The sequence below is a fragment of the Diabrotica undecimpunctata genome, chromosome 6, assembly GCF_040954645.1.
Source record: "Diabrotica undecimpunctata isolate CICGRU chromosome 6, icDiaUnde3, whole genome shotgun sequence".
Classification (NCBI taxonomy): Eukaryota; Metazoa; Arthropoda; class Insecta; order Coleoptera; family Chrysomelidae; genus Diabrotica; species Diabrotica undecimpunctata.
The window spans coordinates 45,536,288-45,554,726 of NC_092808.1; the positions used below are offsets into that span (position 1 = coordinate 45,536,288).

Consider the following 18,439-nt stretch of genomic DNA (forward strand, 5'->3'; position numbering starts at 1 on the left):
ATACTTAATTTAATGATTGATTTTTTACTACACTAAGTTGATATCTAGCCAAGGGTTTGTCATGTAAAGTTCTTTTATGTAAACCGCCCGTCACTGTTCAATCCACACTAGTCCGATAAACACTACACGAACACTGATACAATTTAAATTATACTAATACTACTTATTATTTTGAACCAAGGATATTTCTGTCGTGCTAACCAAGTAATATGCTACAATTATTACTAAGCGGAGTTATACAGAACTCAAACTAACAAAGAATCGACCCATTGGGTCTTAAACTAAATTTGTAAGTAAAGCGTCCAGCTTGGCTGGTATACAACGTGACACTTTGAATATTACAACAATACTCTTGGATTGCCATGCCAAACTACCACCGAGGGGTTTGAGGGGAACCGGTTCTCGCTTTCTAACAGGGAATTAGTCGGAGAATTTATCTAGGTAGATTTTAAGAATTATTAGCTATTTAATGCCAGTGGCGTAGCAACGCTTGGATACATTTCTTACTGAAATTTATCCATACTGGGGGGCGCGCGGCTAGGTGAAGTATAACTTCAGCTAGAAATATCCTAAACTTACTTTCTAAGTACAACTACAATGCTACAGAAGACTATCGGCTTCCGACAATGGAAGAGGAATCAGCTTAGTGATAGGGCGAATATATTCTCCATCAGCAGTTCGAACACGGACAATTCTAACTTTTCCATCTTTGCTGCTTATTGATTCTATCACTCTTGCTAGGGGCCACCGTAACGGAGGTGTATTTTCACTTGTGATTAAAACTAGATCATTTACTTTAATATCTGTGTTGGGAAGGAGCCATTTTGGGCGATGTTGTAGATTATTTAAATAGTCAGCAGACCAACGTTTCCAAAAAGATTGCTGTATTTTCGAAATTTGTTTCCAGATAGAAAGTCTGTTAACAGGCGTATTTGTAACATCAATCTCAGGAAATGCGGTTAAGGGAGTACCGATTAAGAAATGCCCCGGAGTTAATGGTTGTAAATCATTAGGGTCATTAGATAATGCATAAAGCGGTCGAGAATTTAAAATAGCTTCTATTTGGGTTAAAACTGTATATAACTCCTCGAAAGTCAATACAGAATTACTCATTAAACGTACTAAATGAAACTTGGTACTTTTTACTGCTGACTCCCAGAGTCCACCCCAATGAGGTGATCTGGGAGGAATAAACTTCCACTGAATCTCGGTTTGAGCTAAATAAGCTCTAATTTTGTTAAATTCAGAATTTGATCTGAAGAAATTATTTAATTCCTTAAGTTGATTATTGGCACCAACAAAGTTAGTCCCGTTGTCACTATAGATAGTGTGAGGATTGCCTCGACGGGAAATGAATCGTTTGAACGTTGCTAAAAAAGCGTTAGAAGATAATTCACTAACCAATTCTAAATGAATGGCTTTTGTAGCCATGCAAACAAATATTGCAAAATAACATTTAAGCGTTTGCGCCTTTCGTAATCTAGAAGCCCTAATAAACAGAGGACCTGCAAAATCTACACCTACAGTGTAGAAAGCGCGCGAGATTCTAACTCTATCCAATGGGAGTGGAGACATAAGTTGTGATGCGGTTTGTGCATTGAATCTATAACATGTAAGGCATTTTTTGCTAATGCGTTTAACATACTTGACCCCACTTAAAGGCCAATATCGTAGGCGCAGATTGCCTAACACATTTAGAGGACCACTGTGTCCTAGTCTACAATGTTCCTTTTTAATGAGCAAAGAAACAACATGATCATTTGCTGGCAGCAATATAGGGAATTTATTATTAAAGTCCAAATCTGCATATTGCAAGCGTCCTCCAACACGTACAATTCCAGAGGAGTCTAAAAAAGGATTAAGAGGGAGCAATTTTTTGTCTACGACTAGTTCTTTTTCTAATAAACGGGCTATATCGGTTGCAAAATATTGTTGCTGAATAGTTTTGATGATGAAATCATGAGCGTTCGAAATTTCTTTAAGTGTCAAAGTACCCTTAATTTTTTCATTACTATGTTTCATATTATACACAAACCTAAATACGTAAGCTACTGCGTTTTGTAATTTTGAAAAGTTTGAAAATCTCTCAAACATAGTTATCCAATTCTTTGGTGCATGATTAACAACTAATAGAGCTATTTTCTTTACTTCCGGCAAATTCTCAATTTGCTCAAAGGTATCAATTTCATCAAAATATATTTTGGGATTTAGCAAAAACTCAGGTCCATGAAACCAAAACGAAAATGTTTTTTGATTAAATACACCGCGGGACAAGAGATCCGCGGGATTTAATTGTGATTTAATATGTCTCCACTTTAGATTTTTACCAATATTCTGAATGTTGGCCACTCTATTCGAAACAAATGTATTATAATTATTAGCGGGTTGTTTAATCCAGCTGAGAGCAATTTGCGAATCTGACCATGCGTTTATAGAATTAATCTTTGCACGGTTTTTAAAGGTCGTTATAATTTTTTCAATCAATTTGACTAAGAGTTCCATGGCTATTAATTCGAGTTTAGGAATGGTAAGCTTGCTTTTCAAAGGTGCGACACGCGATTTTGCGGCAACAAGATTTGATGACAAGGAATTATTTGCATATCGTGCCACTATATAGATACAAGCACCGTATGCAACTTGACTTGCATCACTAAATCCATGTAAATCTATGCTAAGAATGTCTAAGTCAAAAAAGACGAACCGCGGAATTTTGATATGAGCGATTTGAGCTAAATTTTCATTAAATTTCTCCCACTGATCTATTATGCGTAAATTAATTATCGGTTCGTCCCATGAAACCTTCATCTGCCATAGTTCTTGCATTAAGAGTTTTCCCTTCACAATTAAAGGGTTTACCAAACCTAGAGGGTCAAAACAAGAACTAATACATGAAAGAATTTGACGTTTTGTAATGCGGTCTAATTTAGTAGCGTTATTTACATCAATTTTTAAATGATCCGTTTTTGAATCCCATTTTAAACCCAAAATTTTGCAAGGTGCATCATCCAAATTCAAATCCAGTTCCACTGCGTTTTGATCAGAAATCTTATTTAAAAAACGAAGCGAATTAGAAGACCATTTATGTAAAGAGAAACTATGCTGGTTCAATATTTGACTCAATTCTCCATAAAGTACTTCAAGCTCAGAAAATTGATCGGTTCCACCTAAGATGTCATCCATATATGTTTGATATAACAAAGCGCTAGCTGCTAGCGGAAATTGAGGGTTATTTTGTGCAATATCTTTAATGACGCGGGTGGCTAAAAATGGAGAACAATTTTGTCCAAAACTGAGACGGGACAATTCAATGCATTTAAAATCCTCAGAGGGTGAATCTCTCCACAATATATTTTGTAAATAGCGGTGTTTGGGTGACATTTCAATTTCTCTATACATCATCTTTATATCCGCAGTCAAAATAAATTTAAAAGTCCTAAACCGGCAAAGAATATCAAATAAATTATCCTGTACTTGATAACCTTTTAGTGTAAGATCATTCAGCGAATATCCCGAGGTAGATTTGGCAGAAAAGTCATATACGATGCGAAGTTTCGTGGATATTGAATGTTCTCTGATCACTGCACGATGTGGTATAAAATATTTTATTTTGTTAGTGACATTATCATACAAGTTTAAAGGTATAACTTTTGCGTGTTGTAGCGTTAGATACTCTTCAATAACTTTTTTATATTCATTATAAAAATTTTGATCATTTCCAAATTTTTTCTCTAAACGTAAAAATCTTTGTTTTGCAGTAACAAAGGAACTGCCCAATTTTTTATTTTCCAATTGCCGAAGAGGCATTTCCACTTGATACCGCCCTGAATCCAAAATCCGCGTGGTGGTTTGGAAAAGAGTCTCTGCAATTTTGTCTTCATCAATATGAGACTGCGTATATGGAAGTTCTTCGACTTCCCAAAAATTTTCTAGCATTGTGTCGATTTTTGCGTTGTTTTCTTCCTCTTTATCTCGAATATAATGCGTATTTTCTCGAGATAAAAAGGAGAAAGTTTGTGTTACAAAGGATGCGTTGGTATGACTTAGATATTTCTTTGATGTGAGTGGGCCCGCAATAACATATCCTAATTGAGTGTTCATTAGCGTAGGGAGATTAGCCCCTAGCGAGATTATTTCTCCTATTAAAAGTTGGAAATACAAATTCGCGCCAATTAATAAATCAATATTATTAGGTTCCCAGAAGTAGGGGTCCGCTAAATCGCCATTAAACTCTAGTGGAATTTGAAAAGACTGCGGATTTAACGGAATTTGTGGCAAATTTTCTGTGATTTGGTCTATTATTGAACAAGAAACATTAAATTTGTTGTAAGGGTGTACTCGCGAATGTATTTCTATATCAATAATTTCACTACTTTTGGTTACAATGTTATTTCCTATACCAGAAATATTTAACTTTTGAGATCTTGTGTCGTACTGTAATTTTTGGGCCAAACTTTTTGTGACAAAACTTTGCATACTGCCTGAGTCCAACAAAGCCTTAATTATTAAAGGTTGGTTGTCTCGCGTATAAAGTTTAACTAGTGCAGTAGGCAGAAGAACATGATTATTATTGCGATTCACAGCAGACAATGATGTAGACCTGGTTGGGTCCATCTCAAGATTAATAGGGGAATTTTCATTTGGAGTAATATTATTGGACACAATATTATGGATAGTGCTATTGGGATTAGAATTATGCCTATGTAAGTTTTCGCTTTGTTGATGAGAACTATGTGGAAAATTAGAAGAAGCGTAGGTTCGAACTTGCGATTGATATCGCTGCTGACCGTTATTGTCTAAATGGAGTAAAGAGTGATGATTTTTCGTGCATACTTGACACCGGGACAACGATTTACAGGAAGACAAGATATGCAAACTACTCAAACAATTAAAACATAATGATTTGGCTTTAACAAATTTATGTCTTTCCTGTGGAACTAAATTTAAAAATTGTTGACATTTATATATCTGATGAGTGCGCTCTTTGCAATAATTACATGATTTACTATAAAAATTTGTGTCACGACGAGATTCAGCGGCGTTTATGTGTAATGATACTCTAGATGTGTTCCTATCAAAATTACTATTATTATTACTTCTAGGTTTTGCGTTAGATTCAAATATGTTTAAATTATCTAATACATTATACCGTTTTTGCAAAAATTCAAAAAACCCATTAGTAGATGGCAGTTCGTTTGGATTGCGTTCGTTTTCAAAAGCGCGTCTAGTCTGATAATCTAGTTTTCTTTCTAAGATAAATACTAGCAATGTGTCTAAATTAATTTCAGCCGTTAAGTTTAAGTTTCTAATTAAATCTAATGTTTTTTTACATGTGATATGAAACGTCCTTAGTTCAATAGAATTACATTTAGTCATAGTTTTTTGATCGAATAATGTACAATACAAAGAATTTAAAAGCTTATTTTTGTCTTCGTAATTAGTTTTAAGCATTGATATAGCAATTTCTAAATTTTGATTAGTCACAGATAAAGATTCAATTAATTGTAGCGGTTGACCTCTCAGAAGCGTTTTTAAATAATAAAATTTTTCGCTATCAGATCTTAATTTGGCATTATTTAACACAAGTGCTTGGAACAAATCGAAGAATGATTGCCATTCTTGAGCTTCACCAGAGAAGGGTTTAATATTAATATCTGGTAGCTTTACATTAGAAAAATGATTTTGAGAAACTCTAGAATCATCAGCGTGATTTATTAAATTTAATAATTTGGCCAAAATGAACTCAAAACGGTCGATAGTTTCCATTGCTGATGCCACAACTTCGTTTTGTGATGATACAGTATCATCAGTCGTTGAACCATCAGAACTTAACTCTTCCGCATGATCTAATAAATCTTGTAATTTCCTATAAGTTCCAAATAAACTATCATATTTTAATTGTATTAGCTGTTTATTATTCAAATCATCTGAATTAGTATTCAAAAAGCTTTCAATACGGGTCAATTGAGCTTTAAAACCCCCAATTTGCTTGGCTAAATTCTGAGAAGTCATTATAGAAAATTTTACAAATTAGTACAATTGACAACAATAAAATGATTAAATCTTTTGAGTATAAAATTTTCTATGAAATATTGTAAATAATAAATTTAACGATACCAATAGAAAACAATAAATGTTGTAAACTTGCGACCTTCTTTGGAATTTCCTGGGAACAATAAGTCACCGCTGCTCGGTCCGATAAGAATACACAGGTATGCGCTTACAAGATGAATTCCTCAATGGCGTAACTTGATGGCTCACATATATCACTACCGACGCGGTTTAATTGTTTTTCAACGAAAAGTTCTGAAATTAAATATTTAGAGCGGCGATACACAACTTTGGCTAGAATGCGGAAGTCAACTAATTTAAATTTTTTATTTTTAGCGAAAGTTTTTCAATAAAAGTGAGATTTCACTTGCAAATAAATTGGTTCAAAATCCGGTCGAATGACCAACAAAAATGGTAGAAGATAATAGCTGATACTATGGTTTAAATGGTTCCTCATCTACTCGCAGACGACCAACAAAATGAAACCAATTAGGAAGTAAATCTTCTTACCATTTAGAGCATCTTAAATCGTAATGATTTCCAACGTTGAAGGACCACCCACTTTACATGGGAAATAAAACCACAAGCGTTAACAATACTTAATTTAATGATTGATTTTTTACTACACTAAGTTGATATCTAGCCAAGGGTTTGTCATGTAAAGTTCTTTTATGTAAACCGCCCGTCACTGTTCAATCCACACTAGTCCGATAAACACTACACGAACACTGATACAATTTAAATTATACTAATACTACTTATTATTTTGAACCAAGGATATTTCTGTCGTGCTAACCAAGTAATATGCTACAATTATTACTAAGCGGAGTTATACAGAACTCAAACTAACAAAGAATCGACCCATTGGGTCTTAAACTAAATTTGTAAGTAAAGCGTCCAGCTTGGCTGGTATACAACGTGACACTTTGAATATTACAACAATACTCTTGGATTGCCATGCCAAACTACCACCGAGGGGTTTGAGGGGAACCGGTTCTCGCTTTCTAACAGGGAATTAGTCGGAGAATTTATCTAGGTAGATTTTAAGAATTATTAGCTATTTAATGCCAGTGGCGTAGCAACGCTTGGATACATTTCTTACTGAAATTTATCCAGTATCCGTTAGCTGTATTTATCGTGTACTTAAAAATACATCGGAAAATAAAAAGCAAGAAAAAGGTAAAACTAGAGGTAGGAAAAGCATTGTTTTCGATGACGAGACAAGGAATATTATACGTCGAAAAATTCATTGTTTTTATTTTCGGAGTGAAATTCCAACACTAAAAAAAATTTCTCAAGAGCTCGAAAACGATGACTCTTTACCCAAGATATCTCTTAGGGTCTTAATCAGAACCATGCGTGAGATGAACTTTCGATATGTAAAACGCAACAGAAAAAGTATGCTATTAGAAAAAAATGAAATTATTCTGTGGAGATGAAAATATTTAGAAGAAATACGAAAAACTCGCAGCACTGGACGCAAAATATATTCTTTGGATGAAACCTGGATTAACGAAGGTCATATAGTTGGAAAAGTTTGGCAAGATTTAAATGTCAAAAGTAAACGCGAAGCATTTATAGAAGGCTGGTCTACAGGATTAAAAGCTCCATCAGGAAAGAGACGGCGTTTAATCATCACCCATATAGGAAGTGATACAGGGTTCCTTAATGATGGTTTGCTTCAATTTGAGTCGAAAAAAAAACAGGTGATTATCATAAAGAAATGACTTCCGAAGTATTTGAGCGCTGGTTTAAAAGAATCTTACCAAAATTGGAATCTGGGTCTGTGGTTGTTATGTACAATGCGACATATAGCCGCAGACTAGAACAATTACCGACGACGGCATGGCGGAAAGGGAGAATTCAAGAATGGCTTACAGAAAAGGGGATTGCATACGAAGAATCAATGCTCAAAATTCAACTACTTGACATTGCACGGTTAAGGAAAAGTGAATATCTTAAATATGTTGTGGATGAAACTGCAAAAGATTATGGTGTCAAAGTTCTACGTCTACCACCTTATCATTGCGAACTTAATCCCATTGAACTTATCTGAGCGCAAGTGAAAGGAAAAATAGCACGCAATAACAAAACGCTCAAATTAAACGAAGTTAAGGAACTTTTGATTTAAGCAATCCTCCATGTAACTCCAGAGAAATGGGTTAAATGTATAGGCCACATAATTAAAAAAGAATATCGTATGTGGGAACTTGACACTCATGTCAAAGTTTTACTAGAGCCAATTATACTTACACCAGGTGAAGATAATGACAGCGATAGCAGCACTGCATCTTCAGATTTAGACAGCGAATAATATTTTCTAATAGTTTAGTAGGAACATCAGCATAAAAAAAACCAAAAACAAAAAAAAAAACGAGAAGAACATAACATAACATTTTACTAGTATTTTTAGTTCTTCGCTTAAGTCTTAATTAGTTAGTATTCTTTTTATGTTTGTAAAGAACATTCTCGCTTCTTTAATTCTTATTGCAATTTCATTCGTCTAGTCGTTCCTTTTATTCACATATATTCCTAGATAAAAATGTTTATTAACTTTTCTAATCTGCTCATTTTTAATTTGGAAATTGATATTATTAATGATTTTCTTCGATACAATCATATATTTAGTTTTCTTTAAGTTGAATATCAGGCCATATTCTTCTTCAACTTCTACTATTTTGTAAATAGCTTTTAAAAATCATTAAAATTTTTAAATGACATTTAAAAAATACCTTTTTGAATGACAAAATAAACAACTTTATATTACAAAAATCCATTTTTGATATTGTTTAATGCCCACACCTACAATTATTTCAAACCAAAATGTTCTAAAAAGGTTAAACTTTTCAAATGACTGAATATCCTTAAACTTTTAATTAAATGGGAATATATTTCATGCAAACAAGTATGCTTTCAAAAGTATTTAGAGTATTTTACAAGCTTTTATGTGCAACAACTTTAGTAAGTTAAATACTGATATTTCTGTAGTTATAACCGAGCTTTGCATGCTTGTAGCGTATTTTATTTAATTTCATTAACTACTAAACTTTATTTTTACAGTCAATTAAATAGAATTTCTGGTAACGGAAAAGTTTTTAAAAAACGTACAAAATGTTTTTAAATAAAACTAGAATAAGAAAGGTGCCAAGCAAAACGAACTATAAAAATATTATGGACACGAAACACAAAAGGATACCAAAATGAAAATGTTGGTAAAAAATATTTGTAGACATTTTGGAAAACGTCCAAATGGAGCTATCTAGATGAAACCAAATTTCCATGTCATTATATAAAACTTATTTCTCCGAATTTACTGCAAAGAAGTACATGGAATCATATGTATGTGTCCCTTATAGTGGAATTTGTATTTCCTTTCTATTACTAATTAATATTACTATTACTATAACTAATTTAATAGTATATTAAATTGCCTTCTATCTTTTATTTCTATTATTTATTACCGAAAGAAAGCAAGGGACCAATTCCTATGATTAAAAAAAATGTATAGTTTTAATATGATTTTTGGACTTACCATGAACCTTATCAAGAAACCAAAATATACGCATATCAGTTAGAATTCACACAAGATCGATCAACAACAAAACAACTTGTAGAGAATTATAAGACAGAGGAGAAAAGAAAAGAGGATACACAAAAGAAAAAAACGAAACCACTTAAAGGAACTGAAATATATAGAAATCCTTAATAAAGAGAAGAATTCAAAATATCAACAGAAAACGGTTCAAGGCAACCACAAGTCATTGCAGAAGTCAGAATGGTCATTTATTTACAACAAGGAAAGATTATAACAGACGAAGAAAAAAACCTCGAACACAAAAGAGATAAGGTAAGCGGAACAGACAAGAGGAAAGAGGAATCACTAACGATTTTTGAAGTTAAATACGCAATTAAAAACTAGTCAGAAACCAACCACCCGGAATAGATAATCTCCCAGATGAACTATATAAGGAAGGTGGTCACGATACCATAAGGGCAATACAGCAGCTCATAAAAGGAATATAGACACACATATCACTCCCCAGTAATTGGAATATTGGAATACTTTTTACCATACACAAAAAAGGAGATATCTTTGAATGCTCTAACAACACATGAATTACGCTTTTAAATGGAGCGTATAAAAATTTTTTACAGTATTATCATACCGTATGGCACCGTATGTAGAACGAATAGTAGGAAAATAACAGGCTGGTTTTGGAGATGGTAAATCAACAATTAATCAGATTGCAACCCTTAGACTATTTAAAAAAACACTGGCGTATGGTATAACTAGTCATCACATATTTATATAATAAGAAGTAGCCTACGACTCTGTAAATAGAATAGAAATGTTCAAAGGAATGAAAGAGCTAGGAGTACCAAATCAGTTGGTAAATTTAACAAAACTAACTTTTGAAAAAGTTAAATGTAGAGTAACAATCCAAGGGGAACTGTCTGAACCCTTTCAAACAAATAATGGGCTGCGCCAGGAAGACCCTCTCTCTTGTATACTGTTTAATCTGGCTCTGGAAAAAGTAATACGTATGTAAAAAATTTTATTCAAAACATTCCTTTATAAAAGGTATATTAAGATAAAAACCCTGTCGGGCTACATCGCAAAACGTTTTTGGAATAACTATTCGATCATCAGTGCTATGTGGATTTACATGTTTGAAACCATTAAATGCTTGGGTAAAAACCCTCTAAACCTAGTTAAATTACCTTTATTATATCTTTGATGTTTAAAACTAGGATGTTTAAGTTATAAACAGAATTAGCTACATGGTAACGTAGGCGTCCACTGTGGTTGCTAGCCTTTAGACGAAGTGTCTGTGAGTCTTTGACAACAATCATCTCTTGTCCGATGAATCAAATACACCATTTCAAATGAACAACACGAAGTTTATGAAATTTCTTATGCAGACTGCACCCGATCTTATATAGGCCAAACAAATCGTAGAATCCAAAATAGGATTTATAAGCATTCCATTTCTGTTCTCAATTTCGATTGAATTTTAGCTCTAGGTCAACACCATATCCATACGGTCTTCCTCGTTTTCTCTTTCGTTCTGGTTGTCACTTTAGTATTTCTTTTGGCATTCGTTGTTCGTCCATTCTTTGTATGTGTCCGAACCAGATAAGTTGTTTTGTTGTTAGTTCATCTGTGATTGTTCGTTTGATTCCCATTTTTTCTCTAATGCGTTCGTTGGTAATCCTTTCTTTTCTAGATCTTCCTGCGGCTCTTCCCCAAAAATCCATTTCCGTCGCTTTCAGCGTTGACAGTGTTCTTTCTTTCAGTGGCCATACCTTACAGCTGTATAAAGTGATACTTTTTACTATAGTCTCATATATCCTCTTTTTATTTTCTTTGCTGATGGATTGGTCCCATAAAATGGTGTTTAACATTGTGATGGCTTTTCTCCCTGACGTATTTCTCTCTCTTATGGCTTTGTCTAATGTTCCGTCTTGTGAAATAGTGATACCTAGGTATTTGTAGTCACAGCAGTGCTTTATCGTAGTGTTATCGTCTAATATGAGATCTTTTTGTTCTGCTCCAATGCACAGGTATTCGGTTTTCTTTTTATTTACTTCTAGACCCCATATATCATACTCTTCAATTAATTTTCGTGCCATATAGTTTAAATCGTCATAATCTTGAGCCAATATTACTTGATCATCTGCAAAGTTAAGTGTATATACCATAGTATTGGTGAGCGGTATCCCCATTGTCCTGCATTTTTGTTTCCATCTGTTTAAAGCGCTTTCGAGGTATATTTTAAATAAAGTGGGAGACAAGCAACATCCTTGCTTCATAACATCAATCCTTTTGATGTTATAAATGCTGTTGTTATTTGTGTCCCTGCTTTTATCTTTGTTATTGGTTGGTTGTATAGCACTTTGACGGCTTTTATTAATTCTATATTAATATTCGTGCTTTCCATAAATGTCTTGATTCCTTGCCATCTTTTTCTCAATTATCTGGGTTAAGGAGAAAATGTGGTCAATAGTGGATCGACCCGTACGAAATCCTGCTTGTTCTTCTCAAATAGAAGCACGCAAGTTAGACTTATTTTTCAGCTTCTCAAATAGAAGCAAGTTATAGTTCTCACGCTTCTTAAATAGAAGCAGTTTTCAGATAACTTATTTTATTAAATAGTTAATTAACCATATTAAATTCAGAGCCTGTGCATCAAATATGTAAGTACCTGAAATTATTCTGTTGTACAAAAGAGAATCTACAGTTTTGTGCCAACATTTCATAAATACCGGTCCGACAAATTACAGGGTTGCCGGATATACAACAAACAATAAACTTTCTTATTCTATAAATCGCATATATTTAGATTTAGGAACAATTAATACAAAAAGTTGTAAGATTTAAGAACATTTTATATGAACATTTATGTTTTATTATTATAAAGGGGTGATTTGTTGGCGATTCTGCTAGTTCTAATTATTTCTGTTAATAATATAATAAAAATATTTCTAGCTTAATTCTTATTTTAATTATTCTATTTTTAATTTTACTACTCACTACATTATTACTAATCCGCAATTTTGTGACCTATTGGTCGCTGGTCCTTCGAGGTTTTATTTATTTTTTATCTACCAAATGTAGGACGGTGGGACTATAATTTTTCAAATATTTACTTTTAAATCATCGAAGCAGCTACCTCATCCTTTCCCCTACAAAAAGAAAGACAGTTAAGATTTTGAGATGAAAACGGTTGAGCGAGGGAAGGCAGTGAATACTGTAGAATCTCTGAATATATATATATATATATATATATATATATATATATATATATATATATATATATATATATAAAAATACTGTAGAATCTCTGAATATATATATATATATATATATATATATATATATATATATATATATATATATATATATATATATATATATACAGTTAAGATTTGTTTTCACGTATAGTACCTGAAAATGGCTTCAGTATGGAAGCTATAGCGATGTCTGATAATAAATCACGAAAGTAAAAATCCGAAAATTTTTATCGACGAAACCAAAATCCAGATTTTTGCGTTAATCTGTGTCTTTTAAGAATTGTAAGGCAAAATAGACAATGCTAAAGATGTCAAGTGAGAAAAGGGGAATCTAAAACTTGTATTCCACAACATAGCTTCATAGCTTCGGTAACAGTCACTCTGATGAGTCATTAGGACGAAATACATATAAGCGAATATACAGAGGCACTGTACGTGAAATCAAATCTTAACTGTCTTTCTTTTTATTTCGATATACTCTTTATCAGTACAAGAAACCAATTCGATAACGAGTTTTGCTTAGATGTGGAGGTATGTCTTGGAATAAAATTTTTAGAATTCCTTATTTTCTTTCTTTACATCTTTAGCATCGTCTGTTTTGCCTTGCAATTCTTAAAAGGCACAGATCAAAGCAAATTTCTGGATTTTTGTTTCGTCAATAGAAATCTTCGGGTATTTTCGTGATTTACAAAATTAATAAATAAAACAAAAGTGGTATGTACAAACTGTCTTATAGGGATTGTAACATGATTCTTGTGGGTAAAACATTGAGAACCCTGACTTTACGAATCAAAGAACATCTTAATAACACAGATAAATCAATCTTTGGACATCATATCTAATTTAATAATCATTCATTTTATTGTCCTATTGTAGCATAGCTCTGAGTAATCTTATATATCTCTTAGATTTCTTTGTAAGCCGAAAGCGCTCATCTGGGAATTCAAATTTTTACATACTTCAAAAATACTTTTTTTTCACAAGGTTTCTTATGCAAAAGATTGCCTGTTATCTGTTACACTTCTTGTTTACGTAGTAGTCTATTAAATTTAGAAGTTATTTTAATCTAATTGTTTTAAAATTTAACTGATATATTTATTTTGGGGTTATGATGAGTAGCCTATTAGACGCATTTGCCAATCTTAACGGATTTGATATTTAAAAATTCAGCTGCATAGGTTTTAGATTTTGAACTTTTTAATAAAAATATTTTCGATCGTGTGTTATTTTCTATTATACCGAAAATAATCCTCAACTTTTTTATTCCATTTTTCTTCCACGTTGGCTCAAAGCGTAATCAATTATCAGTTCAGTGTCCATGTATAAGGAGCAAGTGCCAATGAAGAGAATTTTTTCTTTTTTGCATAGTTGGAGGTAAGTATCAATAGAATTTAGTAGAATTTCTAAATACCAGTCAACCTTTGCATTTAATATATCCGGATTTTCATTTTTCTGTCAGATTAGCAAACCTTAGCGGTGTACATGCATTTTATGGTCTTTACCTCTTACGGGATGAAGGTAAGCTAGTGATTAGTTTAAAAATCTCTCTAGGTCCATTTTAAAATTTGGTTTTATTGTGGTGATGAATTTGTACTATCTACCAGCGCATTTATTATAATTGGTAAAGAGTTTACCTGTACACATAGCCGTTTTGTATTGCTGCGTAAGTAAAACTTACGCAGCCTGAACATTGTAGCTTCCGCATCACAAATACATTATAATATAAATAAATAGAATACAACATTCATTTATTAAAAAAAATTGAAATTAAGTCCTAGACCAACTAAACATCATTAGAATAATAATACCTGAATACGTTAGTTTCAAATATGTACGGAATTGAGACTGTTATGTTCATCATTAGTACAAATCGCTTGTATTACGCGACAGTCTACACTATTAAGCTGTAATTTATGGTTACAACATCATAAAATTGAGACCATAAAATCTAAATCAGGCGGTTACCTAAAGAAACGGAAGAAATTAGATTCATAAGCTTCAAACGATATCACGTTCGAGGTCTCAAAATACTCGTAATATTTTAAGTGTCAATAAACTTGCTAACTCAATTAACTGATAAAGTAATAAACCGAAAACTGTGAAAACTATTTCGCTTTAAGGTAAATAACTGATAGTAGGCAACGAACTTTTTACGCTATATGGTATATTTATCATTTTACGAACTAAACCTGAAAGTTGCATGGGTAGGTATTTTTGTACAGGGTGTACACATTTTTATTATAATATATACAATACAACTATTTTATTAAAAAAATACAAAATTTGTTTAACAAAGATATATGACCCCGTAAATTTCATCGGATAAATCTTATTAATATGTTGATACGCGGATGGTAAAAAGACAAAGTTCGAACCCGAAGGAACATTACTTAATTAGAAAATTATTATATACAATATAGTATAGTATATTAAGTATACAATAACTTATTGTTATAAGACTTTAGTTGCCTGAAAATAGTCGAAAATAGGAGAAAATGATTCTTTAGGACATGATCTGTTTAATAATATATTTCATATGTTGTGAAGCAGACGTTTCTGCCTCGAATTAGAATTATTTAATTTTTTTATTTTTATTTTTATTTTTATTTTTTATTTTTTATTTTATTATATTTTTTATTTCAACCACTCAACCACTAAGGTTAATCTGCACCCCCCAACAGACAAACTACACATTCAACAAATTTGAAAAAAATTAAAGAGGTATATGTGATTATTAGAATTATCTTGACACATTCTGAGCAAACTTCATGTTTACGTTTTCGAAAAAACTTTTAAAAACTGCTTTTTTCCAAGTATAAAGCGGGAAAACCAAACATACAATTTTGTTAATTTTCTTACATCACAAAGATATAATCAATCCTAACAAATACTTATGAATTTTTTGAAAATTTTTTAATGTATAATTTTGCCACAATAGGAAAACATAATATGTTACGGCTTATAATAAAGCTAAATGTAGGAAACACGACAAAATTTTAATAACAACATAAATATGAAAATGTAAAAATGGAAAATATTTGCAATAAAACGTTGAATATTTTTTCCTAAACATAAAAAAAATCTCGTTAAACAAGAACTATATCTTTGAAATCCATTGACGTATATAACTCGAAGCTCGATTTTTTAAGATGTTAATAATTTAACATTGGAGCAGTGGTATGCAAGCGATTTTTTTTAATTGTTTTAGTTTTATATTCTACACATTTTTCAGAGAACCCGTTGCATCATTCAGTGGTCACACAACTCCAACATTATATTCTAATACAGAAGATTTGGAAATTCAAGTAGTGCAAGTACCGGGTGCGTACGATAATAAACTAAATAATCTTTCTGGAAGAAGAATAGTCGATATCAGCCACTTTATAGCCGAAGTGAAATCCTTAGAGAGCCATGTAAAAAAATTGGATACTTGGCATTTAAAAAAAAAGTCGCCAGGAGTTTAGATTCTTAATTTGTTTTCAAGTGTGCTGTAAACAAGATTGTAAACAAGATATTGCGTAAAGTTTGGAAAAAAAATGATAATTGCTTCAAGAACAGTTCTATGGAAACTAGGCTCAGAATAATGCGAATTTTAGGAAACTGGGGGTATGTCATTACTTTCATAATGTCTTCTTTAAAAAGTCTAAGATAAGTACTGTAGGCTATAATCTGGAATGTATTGAGTCTCTTATGATTAAGATTATCTTCACCAAATTGTTAGTAGTGTCGAGGATCTAGATCTTGTAATTTTGAATAATGGAGAGCCTACCTATCTTCCTAGATATGGTACGCAAAAATCGATGATTGACATTTCGCTCTGCACAGCTAATATAGCTAGTAAAATCACCTGGTCAGTTTTATCTGACACCTTAGGCTCCAATCGTTTTGCTATAGCTATGAACTTTTCAATAACCAACACATCGCAGGAAACAATTTATCCAAAAAGCAAATGGAATGTCAAAAAAGCAAATTGGTCCCTGTATACATGCTTAATTGAAAACATGTTTTCCAATAAAAGTAGCTCCCTTAATACTTATGAAAATTATAACTTTCTAATAGATTGAATTAATGATGCTGCTATTAAATCTATTCCTCAATACAAAATTTTTAAATTCAAAAATCGATCCCCTCCGCCATGGTGGGACCCAGAATGTGATCTGATAATTAATACCAGAAAAGAAGCATTAGCAGTTTATAAACGTTCACCAAGCCTTGATAATTATCTAAAATGTCAGAAAAATGTTGCTCATACTAAAAAGCAGCTGAAACAAAAAGCCAAAGCTAGTTGGATCAAATGGTGTTCTAAGCAAAAATACTTCTTCTAAAGAAATATGGTCACAAGCTACCAAAATGAACCGAAAATCACATAATAGTACAAAACCCTTCAATGATACTTTATTAGAAAACTTCTTTAATAGAGTATCTCCTCCATGGGTTCAACATTCGCCTAGACAGCCTACACAAAGTCATCATTCAAATAATCACTTTCTGTTAAAACCTTTTACATAAACTGAATTAGACTTCGCCCTTAAAAACCACATTAACATTTCTCCTGGAATCGATCATGTAAAATACTCCATGTTAATCAACCTACCAGAGGTTGCAAAAAACCATCTTTTACATATCTTCAATGATATCATCCAAAATAACAAAGTTATCGATTCCTTCAAAAATATCTTAGTCGTTCCTATCCTTAAACCCGGAAAGGATCCAAATATTGTGAGTTCATATAGACCAATATCCTTACTTTCTTGCGTATTCAAAACCCTAGAAAGACTTATAAAATTTAGATTAGATTGGTGGATACAAAAAGAGAATTTACTACCAGTAAACCAGTTTGGCTACAAAAGAGGTTTGGGAACTCTAGACGCTTTAACAACACTTGTTGTAGATATACAGAATAACTTAACTAGGAATAACTATTTAACAGCCCTATTCTTGGATATTGAAGAAGCATATGAATCAGTTTGTTTGTCAACCTTGAAATTCAAAATGGTAAATTTCTTTCATTTGCCAATTGCTTTTGTGAACACAATTATCGGTTTCTATACAGACAGGATAATCTACGTCAGAGACCATAATAACAAACTAATAGGACCTCGACACAACTATCACGGCATACCACAAGGTTCGGTATTATCGCCAATTTTATTTAATATGTACACTTCTGACATACATAATATGCAAATAAACAACATTCCATTTAAAATAATACAATATACAGATGACTTTTGTGTCTATACAGAAAGTAAGAAATATGAAAACAGTATGCAAAACCTAAGCAGAGTATGGAGTTTTTTTTTTCCATGGTACTTAGAGAACGGCTTAAATTTATCAATTGCCAAATCAGCAATATCTGTCTTTACAAGACACAACCTTTCTCTAAATCAAAATATACTTCTTGATAATCAATCTTTTACATTTAAAAACTATGTCAAATACCTGGGCCTTATACTGGATAAAAAATTGACTTGGAAACAACACATACAATATATGCTGGATAGATGCAACAAAGGTATTAATTTTCTTAGAATGACAACTAAAGTGTGGTGGGGTTGCGATGTTGAAACATCCTTATTGTTTTACAGAGCTTATA

The 18,439-nt window shown here is 32.3% G+C and overlaps 1 protein-coding gene and 1 long non-coding RNA gene across 2 annotated transcripts in view; both read right to left on the reverse strand.

Annotated features, from left to right (window-relative positions):
• Positions 1 to 600: 600 nt before the first annotated feature.
• On the reverse strand, positions 601 to 6,009 carry LOC140444327 (uncharacterized). Its single transcript, XM_072536077.1, has one exon. It carries the CDS (start codon positions 6,007 to 6,009, stop codon positions 601 to 603), a length of 5,409 nt encoding a protein of 1,802 aa, XP_072392178.1.
• Positions 6,010 to 12,431: 6,422 nt separating this feature from the next.
• The window catches only part of LOC140442644 (uncharacterized), a 145,898-nt gene continuing 139,890 nt past the window's right edge, over positions 12,432 to 18,439 (reverse strand). The window contains exon 3 of the long non-coding RNA XR_011951094.1: positions 12,432 to 12,735. This is a non-coding gene — a long non-coding RNA (uncharacterized lncRNA). The remainder of the gene's footprint in view (positions 12,736 to 18,439) is intronic.